Raw genomic sequence first — 20360 nt, forward strand, 5'->3', positions numbered from 1 at the left:
GTGTTGTTGACAGTTGGTTGATCTTCTTGTAACACAAGGGCGACCTCTGAAGTAGTCTCAAAAGATGAGACAAGTTGTTCACATAGGCCCCTGCCTCTTACAAGCTTGGTGATCTTGATGTTGATGTCATACTCCATGACCTTGGTTATCCACCCAACCCTCTTCTCACTGATATCCTTGTTTAGAAGGAAATCTTAGACACTTGCATGCGGAACCAAGAGCTGGATCCTTTTGTTGGACAACATGTGCTTGAACTTTTTTAATGCCCTTACAATAGTGTGGACTTGCTTCTCTACATAGCTATATCTAAGTTCATAGTCCTTTAGCCCTTCACTAAAGAAAGCAATAGGTTGCTCCAACTTGTCATCGTTTGGCTGTGTTAGGACAACTGAAATGCTGGATTCTCCTTCGAAGGTATAGAGGATAAAATCCCTTTCATAATTAGGATTGACGAGGGTAGGGGCCTGAGCGATTACTTGTTTGATCTCTTCGAAACCGACCTTTCCTTGGTCCAACTGAAAACAAAGTTTTTCTTCAACATGGAAGTGAGGGGTTTTACCATGGTGGCAAGGTTGGGAATGAACCTCCTCACAAAGTTGATCCTACCAAGGAAACTTTGCAATCCTTTCTTGTGACTAAGGAGTGGAAGAGAAAGAGTAACCTCCACTCGCTCTGGATCAATGGTCAAACCCTCCTTGCATACGATGTGTCCTAGCAATCTTCCTTGATCAGTAGCAAATACACACTTGCTAGGGTTCAAGGACACACCATACTCACTGCATTTCATTAACACTTGCTCAAGATGACCAAGATGGTCAGCTGCATGCTTCGAATAAATAGTTATGTCATCAAGGCATACAAGCACAAACCTTGCTAATACACCCTTGAAAGCCATGTCCATTGCTCTTTGGAACGTGGCACTTGCATTGGTTAGCCCAAAGGGCATTTTACAATAAGCATAGGTGCCCCACTTAGTAGTAAATGCAGTCTTGTATTGGTCTGATTCCTGGACTAAGATCTGATTGTAGCCTGAATACCCATCCAAGAATGAAAATCTTTCTGAGCCACTGACCTTTTGGAGAATCTGCTCCATAGAGGGAAGGGGATAGTGATCCTCGAGGGAGGCTCTATTGAGATCCCTAAAGTCTACACATAGTTTGATTTCCCCATTCTTCTTCCTTACAGAGACAAGGTTGGCCACCTAGGAGGAGTGCTTGATGGGGAAGATGATATTGGCTTCTATTAGCTTGGTCAACTCCTTCCTCATTAGTGGCTCAATCTTGGGGTTTATTGGCCTTTGTTTCTGTCTTACTAGCTTTGCATCCGGGTTTAGCTCTATGGTATGCTGGGCTAAGCTAGGATCAAACCCCTTCAAATCTTCATAGGTCCAAGGAACTATGTCATCATATTCTGGGCAAAGCTCAACGAAGGCGTCTTGCTTGGCTGAGGAACACACCTTGTCCAAGTTCAAGGACCTACCCTCAACAACAACAACTGGCTTGTAATCACCCCTCTTTGCAGCCAGGTTCATCTTCTTCTTCGACTGATCATTTGAGTTGAAAATGCCTTCCAAGGTAACTAGACCTTTAGGCAACTTGTTGGAGTTGAGCTGCATGATTTGATCTCCATACTGGTCTTGCAGCTTGGACTGATTTTTAGCAGAAAACTCTGCTTCATTTTGCAAGAAATTGACGATCTGCTGATCGCTTTCAAACACTTGCCAATTCACTTGGTTCTCCGGGATAGCAGGCCTCACAACAAGTTTGATGTGTTGCTCCCTCTCACTCGTAACATGCGCTGGAATGTCAAATTGAGCGCCAATTGCTGCAAGCCTATCAACATGTTTGTTTTGACCCCTAGGAACGCTCTAGATATTGAAGGCCTCAAATCCTTCATTCAAATCCCAAACCCTGTGCTTGTATGACTTGAGTAGGTTGTTTTTTGCTATACTTTGGGCTCGGATGTGTTTAACAACAAACTCGCTATCTCCAAATACTTGCAAAGATCTGATCTTTCTGCTTTGTGCAAGTTGGAGACCTTGGATCGAGGCTTCATACTCAGCGACATTGTTAGTGCAACCAAACTGAAGCCTAAAGGAAAATAAATATTTCTTCTGCTCAAGAGAAACAAGCATCACCCCGACACCTGCACCATTCTTGTTTCTTGAACCGTCAAAAAATATGTTCCATAACCCCTGTGAATCTCCTTGTGTCTTGATGAGGTTAGGAATAGGAGTATCCTCTTCATGGATACAATAGGTGCCAAGCCCAGTCTCTTCAGTCTCACCTAATGGATCAAATTGAAAAGCATTTGCCCATTCGTCCAGCAAGCAATCAGGAACCTCTTGCAAGAGAGTAGCAAGATCACGGACAACACACTCCTCCCCCTCTTCATGCAAAGTGCAATCCATGTTTATAGGGCTAGGGGTGTAGGGCTCAATGTGGTTTTGGGCAATGGGCTCTGCCCTTATGGTGAACTTGTTACCATACCTTGTTCGAAATAGCATATGGGACCAGTCATAAGTCAGGTACCCACCTATCTTGGCTGTGAAGTCTCTAGACAGGTAGATGGCAAAGAAGGCAGGAAGGTCTATGATTGATATGTTTTGCAAGATAGTGCAACCAGGGCACGCATGCAAGGTTAACTTCAAATTTTCTACCACCCCTACTGTCTTAGTAGAAGTGCCATCTAACTGGACCACCCCTTTGGTCACAGGTTCGTATTCTATGCCAAGAAGATCAGCCACCTTCTTAGGCATGACTGAGCTACTAGCTCCCGAATCTATCATGTAGTTGTGAACCAAGTTGTCTCCTATGATTAAGGAGAGATAGAAAGGGGGAGGCTTTCTGATCTTGCTTGAACCTTCCTCCTCCTTGGGTTGCACCAAACTAGTGGAGATTGCCTTTTCTCTGACTACTACCTCCTCACCTGACTGATTGACTTCCTTCAGTGCCTCCTTAAGCAAATCCCTTTGAGATGGGATTGAAAGGGCCTCCCACATAGTGGCGTTGAGGTTGGCCTTCTTCATTTGATCAACTATATTGAAAGGGACACTAGCTGGTTTTAGAGGCCCCTTTGGGGCTACAAGGTTTACTTTTGCTCTTTGGACGACTTGGGCTTCTTCCTGCCTCTTGCTCGCTTGCATGGTACTTTGGCTTGTATCATGGGCGCCTACATTGGGTGTTGGAGCTTGGGCTGAAGTTGAAGGTGAGGCAGCCTCCATGGCTCTCTTCTTTGACCTTGCATACTGCAGCATGGACTCACCATTTGTTTGGTTCAAACCACAAAATTCTGCCTCTTGCCAATTGACAAAGGTGGAATCCCCTTGCAAGTGAGCCTAAGTGCCAACACTAGGCTGATTTGGGTCATATTGCTAGCCAGAGGTGGTCGGCTTATCTTGCACTACTAAAGTTTGGACAAACCCTCCATTTTGGCATATATCTTGGTTGTGTGGCTAATTATATGGTTGACACCAAACTTGCTCTTGGGCGAGGTTATTTTGCATTGGAACTATCGCCTTTGAGCTGCTTCCGGTTGTGGGGTTCACACTATTGAAAGGCTTGGCATTGCTCCATTGGTTTTGCCCTTGAAAGGGTGGCCTGTTTTGCTGATAATTCTGACCTTGTGCTTGGTAAGGTCTGTTATACTGAGTTTGCTGTCTTTTTAGTGCCACCAATTCATTGTGAAAGTTTTGTAATAGAACCTTGACCTCATGGAGCTCATTCGAGGATATAGATGGTATGGATGGTTGACTTGCAGGTGCCATGGGAATAGGGGCCAAGGTTGGTTGTTGAGTAGGAGCTTCTGGGAAGAGAGGCATTGGAGGCCTTGGAGCTATCTTCCCAGCCTGGATCAAACAATTTTCTGCTCTTATGGCTATGTCGTATGCACCCGGTAGAGAGGCTCCACCCATCGATTGTACCATGACAGCTATATCGTTGTTGAGAGCTCTAAGATAATACATGAAGGCATGATTTGGGGATGGTTTCACTAGAGCAGGAATCCTATTCCATGTCTTATGGAATCTAAAGTTGAAGTCTTCCATGAACTCGTCGGGTGCCCTATTGATTGTAGTCAACTGCTCTACAAGTGATAGGTGATCACTTTTGTCTTCAAAATGGTTGCACAATTTCTCCCCTAATTTGTCCCAATTGTGAATGGAGCTAGACGACAACCCTCTATACCGTTGCAAAGCTTTGCCTTTCAAAGATGTGGCTAAGAGTCTGACAACAACATCATCTTGAGTGATATTATGGACGAAGCAGATGTTTGCAATGTCTTGAATGTGCTCAATGGGTGTTGTAGCTGTTTCACTAGTGAAGTATGGTATACTCTTCAACGCAGCCACCGGTATGTCATTCCATTGAGTCAAAACAAGGGGACTCCCCCCATTGAAGGTAACAAAGACTTGATTTCTTGCCATGTGAAACAATGGTCTATTGATATGAGTGGTGGGAGCCCTTGATAGAAAAGGTCTTGTAAATGGAGGAGTAGAATGAGACCTATGAGATGGAGTGTTTACAACCTCGTCACCCCTGACTGGTGATAATGAAAGTCTACCTCTCCTCCTTCTAGAGCCTGCAGATGGAAGCTCTATGAATTGGAAATCGCCCCTAAAAGATGCCCTTGTATGAATTCTGGGCATGAAATCTGCAACCGCCCTTAGGAGCTCGGAGGTCCGGAGTTGGGGAGTGCGGCCACTTCGGTACCCCGAGAGCTCGGATGTCCGGAGTGAGGAAGTTCAGGAGTTCGGAACCTGGGGGTTCCGAGATTCCGAGCCTAAGCACCTCGAAACTTGGGGGTTTCGGGGTTCCGGTGTAAGCAGAGTTACGATGACTTGGGAACCTAGGGGTTCCGGGGTCCCAGAGTTATGAACTTTGTGTGAGCACGAACTGGTCCTTGAGCAGAGTCGCCAAGTGCTTGAGAGATGACTGCCTCTATAGGCCAAAACACTAAGAATAGCACTAAATCCTTAGCATGTGAATTCAATAAGTCCCACTGGGCGTGCCAAAAAATATTATCACATAAGCTTGCACCCTTACTGAGCTATCAACTCAGCAACCTTGTGAAACATGGAAACAACCCCGAAGTGTGGGACCTTGCGCAAGGGGTTGAATCTCTGGAGAAGGCCAACTTCCTTCTCTATCTAGGTGCAGGTGTTGAACCAACTCAACACTTCAAAGCTAATTCTTGAGCCTACCCTAACAACTTGTAGAGGAAAAGAGAAGAGAGAAATTGCTTGAAACAAGGGAGGTGATGCATCGAGAAGAGATAGTTCCTCTCCCTACCTAAATGACACAAGTAATTAACTGAAACACCCTGAAGATGCAGAACTTTCAGTTTTATGAGTAACCCCAATGCATAGATGAAGGTTAGAATCCATTGAATGCCAAGAGGGGAGAAGGATTCCCACAAGTCACACTCAGAAAACCAGTTAACACAACATATATGAAGAGAAAGAGCCACAACATGCACCTATGATGAAGGTAAGAAAGCATACACACCATACATAGGTTGAAAGAAGGCAAGAATAGTGTTCTTCAATTAATCATAAGGCCAAACGTCAATCTTACAGTTGCAGAAATGCAAAGATTACAAGTCTTCAAGTGAAGAGGAGAGCATAAGAAAACTCCAGGCAGCAGGGAGAGAATCTTTTACAATGAGGCTTAACAACCTTTATATAGAAAAAATGGTTACAATGGTGATCATGACCCCTGCATGTCAGTCTGGAAGTGCAGGGAAGTGCATGCACTTGGCTTGTGCATGCAAGCAACCTAGCCATACCCACAAAGGGCAATCCTTGAAAAGGTGGATTGATTGACCTTTCAAAGTCAGAGTATGCAGTCATGAGACAAGTCACCAAGCATGGCCCTGTACCTCTCTTGATGGAAATCCTGCCAAAAACATTAAATGCATCCCTGTGGCTCCACAAAAGAAGGTGCATAAGTCAACAAGCTGTCGGAGCATTAAAAGCCTTGAGTGGCGATCACGCCATCCGGAAGTGTCGCCTGTCGGAAGGAAGCCCAGAGACTTCGGAAGCTCAAACTCTCGAAGTGAGGAAGACAAGGGAAGAACCTTGGAACCTTGGAGTTCCGAAGGAACTAGAGATGGAAAGCAAAAGGGGAAGGAACTTTGGAACCTCAAGGTTCCGCAATTGCGGGATAGGAAGGAAGAAAGGGGAGGAGGGAACTTCGGAACCTCAGGGTTCTGGAGTTCCGAGAAAGAAAGGAAAAGGAAAAGGAGAGAGAAGGGGAACTTCAGAACCTCGAGGTTCCGGAGTTCCGGGCAAAGGAGAAGCTTAGGAGAAAAGGCGAAGGAAAGGAAGGCTAGGAACTTCGTAACGTCGGGGTTCCGGAGAGGGAAAGGGCAAAGGGACAAGGTACTTCGGAACCTTGGGGTTCCAGAGTTCCGGAGAAAAAGAGAGAAAGGCTAAGGGGAGGAGACGAACTTCAGAACCTTGAGGTTCCGAAGTTCTGGAGCAGGAAAGAAAGCGGTTAAGGCAAAGAACTTCGTAACCTCGGGGTTCCAGAGTTCTGGAGCAGGAAGAAGGAAGAAGACAAGGGCAAATAACCTCAGAACTTCTTGGGTTCCGGAGTTCAGAGAAAAGGGGAAAGAGAGGGCCAAGGGAGGAACTTCCTCCAAACAAGGCAACACTTCACACCTTATGATTCTTCTCTCCTTGATCAACTGGGGCAGTGCTGGTCCATGGAACATGTCTCTAATCGGTTTCTCATTGATGGACCAAGGGTGTCATAAAATGACAACAGGGCCTCTTGACACATCACAAGCTATCGAGATCATCTTTCTGATTTGGTGGAAAGGGAGTCTAACCTTCAAGTAATCATTGGAGATGATGCATGCTATTCAGTAAAAGGATTTGGTGCTACATTACTCAATCTAGAATCTGAATTTTTTTTTCATCTAAGTGATGTTCTATTCGTACGAGGAATCAAGAGGAATCTAATATGTATTTCAGCCTTGGAGGATAAAGGTTATCAAGTAGTATTTTCAGAATGGAGAGTTCTTGCATGGCCAAAGAACTCTAGCATCAAGACTGCTCGTGTGATTGGGAATCGATATGAGAGTTTGTACAAGCTTTCCACTTGTCCAGTTCAAGGTCTTCTACATGACTCTTCAAAATCCAACGAACTATGGTATAGAAGACTTGGACATCTACATTTCAAGGCTCTTCCATCATTGGAGAAGATGCTGAAAGCTTTTCCTAAACTTAGTCATGTTCATGATAATACATGTAAAGGTTGTGCTATGGGTAAAAACACTAAGAGTCTATTTCATGGTAGTCAAAGTAGGTCTAAAGAAATTCTAGATCTTGTACATTCTAATTTATGTAGGCCAATGTCGATGGCATCCCCAAGTGGATTTTTGTATTATAATAACTTTCATAGATGACTACTCTAGCAAGACTTGGATTTATTTCTTAAGGTGTAAAGAGTCTGATGAAGTCCTAGGTAGATTTAAAGAGTTTAAGGTTCAAGTAGAGAACTTATCTAGGAAAAGAATTAAAATTTTAAGATCTGATAATGGAGGTGAATACACCTCGGGTAGCTTTCTTGATTTTTGTATGGAGGCAGGGATCAAGAGTGAGTTTTGTGTCCCTTACAACCCTTAGCAAAATGGGGTTGTACAAAGAAAGAACATATCTATTGTTGAAGCTGCAATAGCCATGATCCATGATCAAGACCTTCCAACCTTTCTCTGGGTAGAAGCTTCTAGAACAACAGTGTATGATCAAAATAGATGTCCTCATTTGATATTGTAGAATGACTGTAGAAGAAGCCTTTTAAGGGATTAAGCCCGATGTCAGTCACTTGAGGATCATTGGGTGTCCAGTATATGTCCATGTACCCAATGACAAAAGGACCAAGTTGGAACCTTCTGGCAAGAGAGGAATATTTGTGGGCTACAGTGAAACCTCTAAAGCCTACCGAATTTACATTCCCGGTCAGAAACAGATAGAAGTGAGTAGAGATGTTACATTTGAGGAAGATGTTGCATTCAGAAAATCCAAAGGTTCATGCATGGAGGCACATTCAAAGATATTAAAAGACCACATAGATTCTCTAGCTATGTTGCATTGATGTGTAATCTTATTGAGACTGGACCTTTCAGTGTTGAGGAAGCATCAAAACAACAAGTATGGAAAGATGCTATGGATGAAGAGTATGAATCCATAATTAAGAATGACATTTGGGATATTGTTCCTGGACCTAAGGGGAAGTCAGTTGTATCTTCCAAGTGGTTGTACAAGATTAAGCATGCAGCTAATGGAAGCGTTGAGAAATACAAGGCTAGATTTGTGGCTCCTAGTTTCTCTCAAAAAGAAGGAATAGACTATGAAGAAACATTTGCTCCTGATGCTCGGAATACTTCCAGCAGGACCATCATTGCCATTGCAGCAGCTAAAGGATGGAAGCTACACCAAATGGATGTGAAGACAACTTTTCTCAATGGTGTGATTGAGGAAGAGGTCTACATTGAGCAACCTAAGGATTTCGTGATTCATGGAAAAGAGTCTCATGTATGTGTTGTGACGTATTCACAAATCGCCCCATTGCAAGTGGGGACCCCCTACTTTTTTTTTTGCTTTCTAGGTTTTTAGGGTTTGTCTGTTAGCCTTTGCATGCTGAGTGTTGCCAGAGGGATCACTAGGATGGCAGACTCTGCTTGAGCCAGGGTGAGTCCACTGGGCCCCAGAATTGGGGTTTCTTTGAGTGTCTTCCTTAGGGCCTGGTTTTGCTCTTGTTGCTAATTGTGTCTTGTTTGGTGAGTGAGTATCATCCTTGAAGGTCTGAGCTAGGTCAAGTTGGTGAGTGATGAAGTCTGGAATGTCATCCTGATCTTCAAATGCCCTGAAATTTGGCTAAGTCTGGAATGTCTTCCAGATCCTGAAATTTGACTAAGTCTGGAAAACTGAAGAATCCTCCAAAAACTAGATTTTGCATTATAACTCCTGGAGGTCCGAAACCACTCTCAAACATCCTGACACACTATATATGGAATATAACTTAAAGTATAAGTCTTATACTTGAATGTTATATTCCCTACATGGATCCTGACGGAGAGACCAAAATGCCAAATTTCGCTCTTGACCCTTCCAAAGGGTCCAGAGCGAAATTCTCCATAAGACATTCTAGTTTGATCCAAACTTAGAACTAACTCATTCCCAGGCATTATTGAGGGCAAAACACTGGTTTGGATGAAGAGATGTGAGAAATGAAATCAAGATTTGAGCCTAAATGTGAATTTCCCTCCTGATCCAGAGCGAAATTCTCCCTAGACACCTTTTTTCTCCTTGTTTGAACTGGAAACCTTGATTCCTTGGGCATAGTAAGGGCAAATTGACATATTCTTGCCTTAGGAAGTGATTTGAGGTGTTTGAAAGTGTGGATTTTGTCTAAAGCATGAATTTCACTCCTAACCCTTCCAAAGGGTTCAGAGCGAAATTCACCTTTTCCTCTATTTTGCTCTTTTATATGGCCAAGTTTTGGATTTTTGAGGCATAGTTGAGGAGGCTTGGATGCATGTTTGCCTTGGAGAGGAGGTTTAAGACTACAAAATGATGGAAATTAGCCTAAAGTAGGAATTTTGCTCTTGACCCTTCTAAAGGATCCAGAGCAAAATCCTCCATTTAGCCTTCTTTTGGCCTTAAAATCCTAGTTTAACCTTGCCTGGTGCCAGTTGGGTGGTGGATTGTCTTGATTGCGAAAGGAGGAAGTTGATTTGATCAAGTTTGAAAGGGAATGAGATGAAAGAAAGTGAGAAACTAGCCAAGAGTGAGGATTTCGCTCCTGACCCTTCCAAAGGGTCCAAAGCGAAAATCCTTATGCACCTCAATTTCTTCTTTGTCCAAACCAATTTCCTAGTTTTTAAGGCATGTTTGGAGGTGTTTTTGAATGTTCTAGCCTTAGGGAGTGAGTAAAGTTAGAAAAGATGAAGGATTCTAGCCTAAAAGGTGAATTTCGCTCCCAACCCTTCCAAAGGGTCCAGAGCGAAATTCTTGAAAACACTCATTTTTTTTTTCCTAGCCAAAGTTAGGATATTGGTGGAGATGCAAGAAGAATGATCTATGTTTGCCTCCCAAGGAGGATTGGAGTTGGAAAAATCAAGAATCAAGCTCAAAACATGATTTTCGCTCCTGACCCTTCCAAAGGGTCTAGAGCGAAAATCCTTATAGCTCTTATTTTCTTCCTTGTTTTGGCTAGGCGTTGGCATGTTGGAGGGTGAATTGGTATGTTCTATCTTTGAGAGGGAGTTGGACGCTTCGAAAGATGAAGATTTTGCCCAAAGTATGAATTTCGCTCGACCCTTCCAAAGGGTCCAGAGCGAAATTCATTATAAACCTCATTTGCTCCCTTGTTTAGGCTTCAAACCTTGTACCTTAGGTGGAGAATGATCTATGTTTGTCTCCCAGAGAAGATTGAAGTTGGAAAAATGAACAATCAAGCCTAGAACATGATTTTTGCTCCTGACCCTTCCAAAGGGTCCAGAGCGAAAATCTACCTAGAACTCATTTCCTTCTTTGTTTGACCAAATTTTGATATCCAAGGCATGTTGAAAGGAAGAATGGACATGTTGTTGCCTTTAGGAATGTTTGAAAGTGATGAAAGGTAGAGATTTTGTCCTAGAAATGGAAATTCGCTCCTGACCCTTCCAAAGGGTCCAGGGCGAAATTTTACTAAACCCCCTTTTTCCCCAATTTTGTGCCAAGTCTAGTGTAGACTAAGGTGAGTTCAAGTTCAAGAAAGAGAAGTCCGTAGGAATGATTTCAAATTGCTAATGATTATCAAATTTGAAGGAATTGAGCCAAATAGTGAATTTCGCTCCTCACCCTTCCAAAGGGTCCAAAGCGAAATTCCTAAACTCACTTATTTTCCTAGCAAAATCAAGTCAAACTTAGGTTTTTATAGCTTCGATGAGTGAGGAGAAGTGTTTTCTTGCCTTTTGAGGTTGATTCAAGATGAAATGATGGAGGAAGAAGCCTAAAACAAGATTTTCGCTCCTGACCCTTCCAAAGGGTCCAGAGCGAAATTCACAAAAAGTCATGTTTTCCTCCAATATAACGTTGAGCCAAGCCAGTGATCAAGGTGAATGGACCTTAGAGATTGCCTTAAAGAAGGTTGTCAATCAAGCAAAGGTGAGTTTTGACCTAAAAAAGGAATTTCGCTCCTGACCCTTCCAAAGGGTCTAGAGCGAAATTCTCATTATCACCTAATTTTGCTCATGATGAAGGTCATTTTGTGGATTCCTAGGCTTTAGAGGAGAGAGGACTAGTGTATGCTTGCATTGGAAGGCATTTTGGAGTGGAAACATGATAGATTTTGTCCTAAAAGGTGAATTTCGCTCCTGACCCTTCCAAAGGGTCCAGGGCGAAATTCTTATAGAGCCTGTCCCTTAAAAGAATCTCGAGCAAATTTCATTTTGATATCTTCTTGTTGATGATTTAAGGTAGAAAATGCTATGTTAGAATAAATGTATTATGTGTCCTTAATCATCTTATGGTTTGTTTTGCAGATGAAAGAAGACCAGTCCAGCATCATCAAGGACGACCTTCTCCAGTCCAGCATCATCAAGGATGACCTCTTCCAGTCCAACATTTCAAGGAAAGGTACACCATCCATCCTGCACATCAAAGACAAAGGAAGTTAAAGCAAGGGTTCGTTGGAGAAGCCAATAGTTTTAGAAGAGTTAATTAAAGTTATCTTCTCAGCATCATCAAATTGAACATCAACCAAGTTGTAAGTGTCAAACAGGGTGGCGTCCCAGTCATTATTCCTCTAGTTGGATTGGTCCACCTCAGCGTGTCCAGATTCAATGTACCTGACTCATCGGGGATGACACAAACTTCAATGTACCTACCCCGGTTATCCATTGGTCGAATATTCCAGAGCAGACATGTGTCCAAATAATGCAATTATTTCATTGGCTAGAATTGAGTTTGTTGTAACAAACCCTAATTAGGGTTTTCATTGTAAAATCTCAGCGATTGATCTCAAATTGATCTGAGCCATTGAAGTATTGAGAGCACTATATAAGCCTTGGCTCCTCATTTGTAATGGCTAATAGCTAGGAGATTAGTAGTTAGTTCATAGAGGTTAGAATAACTAATGATCGATAGTGAATAGAATAGAAATTAGAGTAAAGTAGGAAGAGAAGGCAAGAAATTGTTGCCTTGATTGTAAATGAACCCCTTTTTTATTGAAGATATGGTGAAAAATGTCGTTTCTTTACAATGCGCATGGTCTCTTGTTGAATCTTCATTGTAGATGGTAAATAATTAGATTGAATGAAGAAAATTGTTGAATGCACTTGTGTGGAATCCGTCTAGCCCATACCACTAGCCTCTTATTGATTGTAAGTGTGCCGTGCGTGGTCAACTGGCATAAAATGAGTTTAATCTTAAGTCATTACACGTCTATTGTTCATGCATTATCTTGAATGGTGATCAGTGTCTGGTGGTGTACGATTTGAACGTATTGGAAGCATCCCTTAGAAGATCACACTGAGTTGGTGTCTGATTGTTCAAGCTTGATGGTGAGACCCAGCCCAGTAGGACTCCACCTAGTCATTCATCCATCTTCTCACATTCCAGGTAGTAGAGTAGACTTCCTGAACCCTGCATCTTTTGCCATTTGTTTGTCTTCCAGTTAGTAAATAGGATTTGTGACTCCAGCAAATCAGACGTTCAGGTCATCGAATGTAAGTCCCCTTGTGATTCCAGCAAAATCACATCATACCACGAAGAGCTTATCCACACGTAGAGATCCTACATAACAGAACCTTGAAGCTTCTCCAATTGATCCTTTTGCGACATCTTCAGCATTTCGGAGCTTTATTCAAGAGAGGATAAGGTACCTTTAGGTATTTTATTCTGTGTTTGGTCGTGTACAAAAGACACGTCAACAGTATGCAAATTGAAGAAAGCATTATATGGTCTTAAGTAGGCTCCTCGTGCGTGGTTTGAAAGAATTGACAAATACTTGGTGAGCTTGGGTTTCTGCAAAAATGATGCTGATATGAATCTTTACCTCAAGGTATTCAATGGTGAAATGTTAATCTTGGTACTATATGTTGATGACCTATTTGTTATCGGGGAAGATCATCTCATCCTTAGATGCAAGAAGGAGTTGACTTCAGAATTTGAGATGAAGGACCTAGGACTCATGCATTTCTTTCTAGGTTTGAAAGTATGGCAAAGGCCTAATGAGATAATCCTGAGTCAAGGAAAATACACCATTGACATCTTGAAGAGATTTGGAATGTTAGGTTGCAAGTTTATGTCTACACCGATGGAAACTAAGTTGAAGAAATTGAGGGAATTTGCAGCTAGTTCAAAACTTGTGGATCCTATTATGTACAGGCAGTTGATCGGATCCTTGATGTATCTAGTTAACACTAGACCGGATATTTGCTATGCAATGAGTGCACTTAGTCAGTTTATGTGTGAACCAAAACAGATACATCTAGTTGCAGCCAAGCATATCCTCAGATACTTGCGTGGCACAGTTGGATATGGCTTGAAATACTCTTCCAGTGTGGACCTGAATCTAGAAGGCTATTCTGATTCTAATTGGGCAGGGAGTGTTACTGATCGGAAAAACACCTCTAGTTGTTGCTTCAGCTTGGGATCTGCTATGATTTCTTAGTGTAGCAAGAAGCAGTCTTCAGTGGCACTAAGCACTACAAAAGCAGAATACATTGCAGCTTGTGTGGCAACTCGCGAAGCAGTGTGGCTTCAGGAACTCCTTGCAAGATTGTTTGGACAATCGTTGGAGCCTACCACTATTCATTGTGATAACCAAAGTTGTGTGAAGCTATTGGTTAATCCAGTGTTCCATGACAGAACAAAACATGTTGAGATCCAGCAGCACTACATCAGAGATATGGTATAGAGGAATGTTGTTCAATTAAGATACATTTGTACTGAGGAGCAGACGACTAACATTCTCACCAAGCCCCTTGCCAAAGTGAAGTTTGTGCATTTTCAAGACAAGCTTGGAGTTGTGGAGAATGAAGCCCTTGCTGAGAGGGAGTCTCAGCATCAGTGATTTCTTGAGATGTACTTTAATGCATTCTTTTCTGTGAGAGAGAAGTTTGAGGTGCAAGCCCCTGTTCCACCCTCCGGGAGTAGCCATGGTGGATGTCATGTGAGAGACTCCATGACTTAATACTTGTGTTTATTCACCCTCTGGGAGTAGCCATGGTGAACGTCATGATGAGATGACGACATCACGTTGAGTGATCCGTGATGAGTACTTGTGTTCACTTGCATTTCCATTCATGGGAGTAGCCATGGTGGATGTCACTATGTGACTCAGAGATCGAGAAGAATGCCTCCCTAGCTAAAAGGGATTGTTGATAATATGGTAGCTATGGTTGGACTCCTTCAGGGCCGACACAGATAACTTAATTGTCTAATTGGCCTATCGGCCTTAGACAATTACATATACCGATTTAATAGAGACAATTAAAATGACAAATGAGCAAATACGATTTGTGTATATTAATAATGTGCCGACTTTGTATTAACCCACCAACTTTAAGACGTGTTGATTCAATGTAAATGATCTAATGAAGAGACGTGATGTTTAATATGATGGCCGACTCTTGGAGAAGTCGTGCTGGTTGAGGGATCATATGATCGGGTATATATATGGTTTGTCTCTCTCTCTCAAAGGCATCGAATTATTCATACAACAAGCAGATCGAATATACATTATCCTACAGCGGTTCAATAATTAGCAGTTCGTGTTCTTCTCCAGCAGATCGATTTCATTCGTTAGTTGTGTGCTCTCATCTACAAGGCGAATCATTCATACAGAAGTCAGATCGAACAAGTATAGATCACCATTAAGCAGTCCACATTCCAACAGCAGTTCGGATTGCATACAGTAGTCGAGAGTGAATCTATTGCTTCAAAGTGTGAAGTAATTCTCTATAAAGTTACTTGTCATATTTGAAATAATAAAGATATACTTCATTGCTGGGTTTTTCACCTTCAAGAGGAAGGTTTTTCCCAGGGTACACTCTGTGCAATTGTGTTTGATTTACTGTCTATCTAATCTGATCATAAAATTAACAGGATGTAGGAATTTGACTAGCATTAATATCTGTTAAATGATGTTGGCTCCACAAACAAGTAGGTTGAATTATCTCCCTTACATTTTTCCTTAGTTTACTTGCACTGCAATGCATTATTACATTTTGACACTCAAAATTGCGGTTTACAAACAGTGACAAACTTCTTTACTTGTACTTATTTTGGGGTTACCATGGTAGGTTTACCCCCACTTGTCAGTTTCATTGTTTTCTTGCTTTTCTTTGCTTTATTTAATTTCTTGTGAAGATCAATTCAAGGGCATTTTTTGACATAGCACTTGAGTATTCTAACAATTGTACAGTCCAGTCCCATTGACGTATACATGGTCATTAATGGACATAACACAATTTATTTCTTTCTTATGTTGCTTTGTTGGTCTCATCAACTGTAAGATACACACAGCTTGATTTGTTGTTACTGCTGTGTAAGGGAATGTTCAGTAAGCAATATAATAGCAGGACAATGACAGATATGAAAGCAATGAAAAATTATCCATTTGTGTACATAACAGCAGCAAAAAGCTAGTGAATTTATGTTTCTCTATTATCAAAAGAATGGATACAAATATGAGCCTAACGTTATTAAAAAGGATATGAGCTTTGTTAATACCTTTTCAAAATGATAATACTAATGTTATTAACAGAATAAAATACGTTTGGCAGCTTAATCTAAACAAGATGACATGGTGTTAACTACGTGAAACCCAAGTACCCACTAAGCAGCGTACATACATTATTTTCTAGTCACCATTCTAAACTTTGAATAGTAAAACATGAAAATTATGATTTATGTTGCAATTAAATGTATTCATAGTAAGATTCATAAATCAAATTTTTTATTTTGAATCTTTCACACTGCAATGGAAGAAGTTATGACAAAAATTTATTTCTATTGCAGAATTTGTGCCTTCTTGCAAAACTTTTCCTTGATCACAAGACACTTTATTATGATGTAGATTCTTTCTTATTCTACATTTTGACTGAGAAAGATGAATATGGACATAAGTTGGTTGGATACTTCTCCAAGGTAACTTATTTATATTGAAGGTAGTTCATATTTGTGTATTAACTTTTCTATGTATTTTGTGTTGCCCCTAGCTGAAGGTAAGCTGTATTTTACAGAGTTGTGAACATATGGATTGTGCTTTATGTGCTGTTTTGTAATTGATGGTTGATTTGATTTTGAAATTGATGTGAATATGTTATAATAATTTATGTTTAGCTTTACAGGAAAAATATTCTGTTGAATCTTACAATTTGGCATGTATATTGACACTACCGCCATTTCAGCGAAAAGGATACGGACGATTTCTTATAGCACTTGGTAATTTCTATTTTCTTTTCTAATGGAAGAGTGCATACCATTTTATATTAAGTCTTGAAAGATGTCTTTTTCCTTCCATTGCCATTTTTAGGATCATTCAATCCCTTTAAAAATGGAGAGGGAGTTTTGGAAGTATATCATCTATTTGGGTAGAGTCTTTCTGGGAATTCACAATAAATGACCACTACGAAAGGTGTTTCGGAAGTGTATCATCTATTTGGGTGGCGTCTTTCTGGGAATTCACTATAAATGATCACTACAAAAGGTGTCTTTTTTGTTTTGATCTTTTCACTATAAATGTTTCTGCATATTTAGCAGTTTTTCTTCAAGAATCAAAACAATTTCTCTTGTGGTTCTTGCATTTTTGTAGGTTACAGTTCAACCCAGTGTGCTGTGTGATATTTTATCCATCTCCAAAGAAGGGAATGATTTGGGGTATAGCAGGGGCAAAATGCCCTTTCGCCAGTCTGCCAAAAAAGGGAAAAAGGGGGACTTACTGTTATGTTCCCCCAATTTGGGGGACACCTCTAGGGATGCTTGCTATGCCATATGCATCTTGGTAGGTTAGTTAAATCTAGTGCACCTTGTGTTTTCTTACCCATCTCTGGAAATGAGGATGTTTTGGGGTATGGTGATGACAAAATGCTCTTGCCCCACTCAATCAAAAAGGAAAAAATTGGTGACTTCATATTTGGTTCTCTTAATTTGGGGAACATCTCTTGGTATGTTTGCTATACCATATACATTTAAATTTTTATTTTTAAAAAATACCCTTAAAGTTAAATGGGGGGCCACCAACAACTCACAACCCTTGAATTGTAAACTGGTATGGTCATGCACATAGTGTTCAATTAAGAACCATCCAACCATCGATCCTTAACATAGAACACTCATAAGCCTCACATAGTGGAATGAAAACACACAAGGAATATGTGGAACAATAATTTTATTTGATTCACAGTTTGAAATATATTAATACTCTTTTTCACAAAGGCCTACATAAGACCTTAGTCTTGAATTACAATGGAATACAATCACAACTTGTGTGTGGCTTCTCCGATTACTATTTTCTAAATTGATATGTAATATATTCGTATCTCTTGTCTACTAACCTATTGATGTACTACCAAACTCAGATTACTCTCTTGAGTAATCTTTTTATAGCAAACAAGGATTATATGGCTTTGTGTTGACCAGAAAAGTGGAAATATTGCTGCATGAACATAATATAAGGATCATGGGTCCAGTATTGAATGATTTGACTTTTGAAAATGTGTAGATGATCCCTCTTAAGATGGGTTTGGCAAGATATATGATATACAATTCAATGCAGCCTTAACCATGAACCTCCTTGGGATCAATGATGTTTTATATGTCATTACAAGTTGGCATGGACACGGTTTAATTAGGTTGCATGATAGAGATATTGGCAGAAACTTTGTGTGCTTAAAATGATGACTGTGACAAAACTGGACCTTGCAGTATGAATTAACCTCTCTGGTAAGAATAAGATGATTACAACATTCCTAGGTACTTGCAAAACAAAGAAAAGGTGAAAGAAATTATTTTTGGTTGATGGAAGATTGCTCTTATACCCTGAATGTGCTTGCATCATAAAGCCATTTATGAAGACACACACTCACCAAGGGCTGCTTTTTCCAATAGACATACAACGTAAGGAGACATATATATACTACTCTTCTTGGTTATGAGACACACACTCACGAAGGGCTGCTTTCAAAAATGGGGAATGAACCCCAACAACAATACTTTAAGATGACTCATTCCCACAACACTAATGGCATTTAGAGATAGAGGAACAAATAAACTCCCAAAGGCCAGATTTCAAATAGACACATCTAAAGGAATTCCCTTAGCCAAGAAGAGTAAACTGCATATCACTCAAAATGACAACTTTTTCCTTTTTCTTAATCACACTTGGCCTACTTTTTCCTCTCCGATCTAGTACTACTGTAGGGTTTTTCTTTCAAACCTAGGATGCTGTTGCCTCTTGATACTCAAGGATGGAGCATTCACATCTAATTTCAGCTTTAAAACATTTCAACTATTGTGATCCTCAAATTTTGGAAGCTTTGTAGACTATTTTCATGTTCAAGTGTTATTGGTATTTCTAGAGTTTGGTTGAGTTTCTGTCAGGTCAGATTTTAGAAGTAATTAGCTAAGGTCAATTAGGTTGCCCAGTTACATAATAATGGTATGGTTATCTGTATAGTTTAGTTATAAAGGGTTTTATAGTTTATACCTTAACTGGATTGGTAAATGGAATGCAATTGGCTGAATCTACTTCGTTTTTGTTATATTTGAATTCTGGTTGAGAGAAATCTTGTATCATTACAATAGTCATATAATTGATTGATAACTGATAGCGGCCATTTGTTTATTGGTGCTACATATACGGTCTGCTAAATAAGGTCTACCCTGCTGATTATGGTTTTGCAAATCTTGAGAGTTGTTTTTTCTGTAACAATTTCTGGTTCTAGTTAAAATGATTTTGATTGTCCTCTACTTGAAATGATTGATAGAAGTAATTACATGCTCATGCATAATTTAGTCTAACACAGACAATTACTCTGTCAATTATCTGGTTCATTGACGCAGCTTATGAGCTCTCTAAGAAGGAAGGAACAGTGGGTACCCCAGAGCGTCCACTTTCTGACCTTGGTCAGGTAGCATTTATTCTCCAAATAAATTTTAATATAATATAATCTTTTTATAATGTCATGCTCTTGTTTTCTCTAGGAAGAGTATGCTGTTTGTAAAGGAAAGTGAATTTTAAGGAAATTCAATAGGAATTTAATTTTAGCAATTACATGTAATAAATAATTTATACATTTTAGAAATGCCTATATATTTTAAGGCTTGACAACATTATCATCTCTTAGAATTGAAACATTATATGTCTGTCTAGTGTTTGCTTGCTTATCAATTTTAAAGTATAGTTTAAATGTATTTTGTCATGGTCGTGTAATGAGATAAGCTGTTTGTTTCCTAGTAGTAAATTATGTTTTTCCTCTTAATAATTTTCTATCATGTAAGCATATAATCATATTATTATTACATGAATGATGAAAGACTCTCTAAATTATAGAGATACCTTGGTGGCATTTCACATGTTCTGTATTGAAATTAATTCAGAATGCTTTACAAGTGTCACATGAGTCTTCCATAGGGGTAGTGCCCCAATACTCCCCTTTCCTCTCATTTCAGTACTCATCACTTTGTCCCTTGGGTTTTTGTATGTTGGGTTTTTCTTATTTTTATTAGCCATATAAAGTATTTATCTTTATTAGTAGGTCAAAGTGTAAGGTGGCAACCTCTTTTGTCTTATTCTTCTAGTGAAAATTGTCTATGCTATTATGTTTTTGGATTTTGCTTTATTAGCCACTCTTTATTGCTATATTTGATAATTTAAATACATGAAGTAATAATAAAGATGCAATTCATACCGGATATAGAAGTAAAATATATCTTTATATTATAGAGAAGACCAGAGATGGTTAGCAAAGGATTATAGTTAATCTGTCTCCCTCATACTACTTTCCTTGATGATACACAATATATTTAAATGACCCAACTAGATTAACAAGAGGAACACCACTGCCAACCAACGCTTATAACTACTCGAGAATGACAAACAAACAATTAAGACATAGTTGGATAACCAATATTATTGAAACATAATAATAACATATTTTGTATGTTGACTATATCATCCCCCCAAAAGAAAAAGTCATCTTCCAGATGACAAGCATCAAGTAATATTTGGGAAGATTAATTACAATAGTGTAGACAATGACCTGTATGGTGCACACCCAAACTTGTGTATTTGCAAAATAAAATGGGGGTCTAGGAGCAATGCCCCCAGGGGGGTTTGCAGGTAGCACCCCTTGCGGGGGTC

At 40.1% G+C, this 20360-nt stretch overlaps 1 protein-coding gene across 2 annotated transcripts in view; it reads left to right on the top strand.

The window, feature by feature from the left end:
* The window catches only part of LOC131046202 (histone acetyltransferase of the MYST family 1), a 167767-nt gene that overhangs the window by 99808 nt on the left and 47599 nt on the right, over nucleotides 1-20360 (top strand). For both annotated transcript variants that reach the window (XM_057979881.2, XM_057979880.2), the window contains exons 9-11: nucleotides 16016-16144; nucleotides 16348-16441; nucleotides 19061-19128. In XM_057979881.2, coding sequence (XP_057835864.1) covers nucleotides 16016-16144; nucleotides 16348-16441; nucleotides 19061-19128 — 291 coding nt within the window. The remainder of the gene's footprint in view (nucleotides 1-16015; nucleotides 16145-16347; nucleotides 16442-19060; nucleotides 19129-20360) is intronic.

This window comes from Cryptomeria japonica, chromosome 2 (genome assembly GCF_030272615.1).
Source record: "Cryptomeria japonica chromosome 2, Sugi_1.0, whole genome shotgun sequence".
NCBI lineage: Eukaryota > Viridiplantae > Streptophyta > Pinopsida > Cupressales > Cupressaceae > Cryptomeria > Cryptomeria japonica.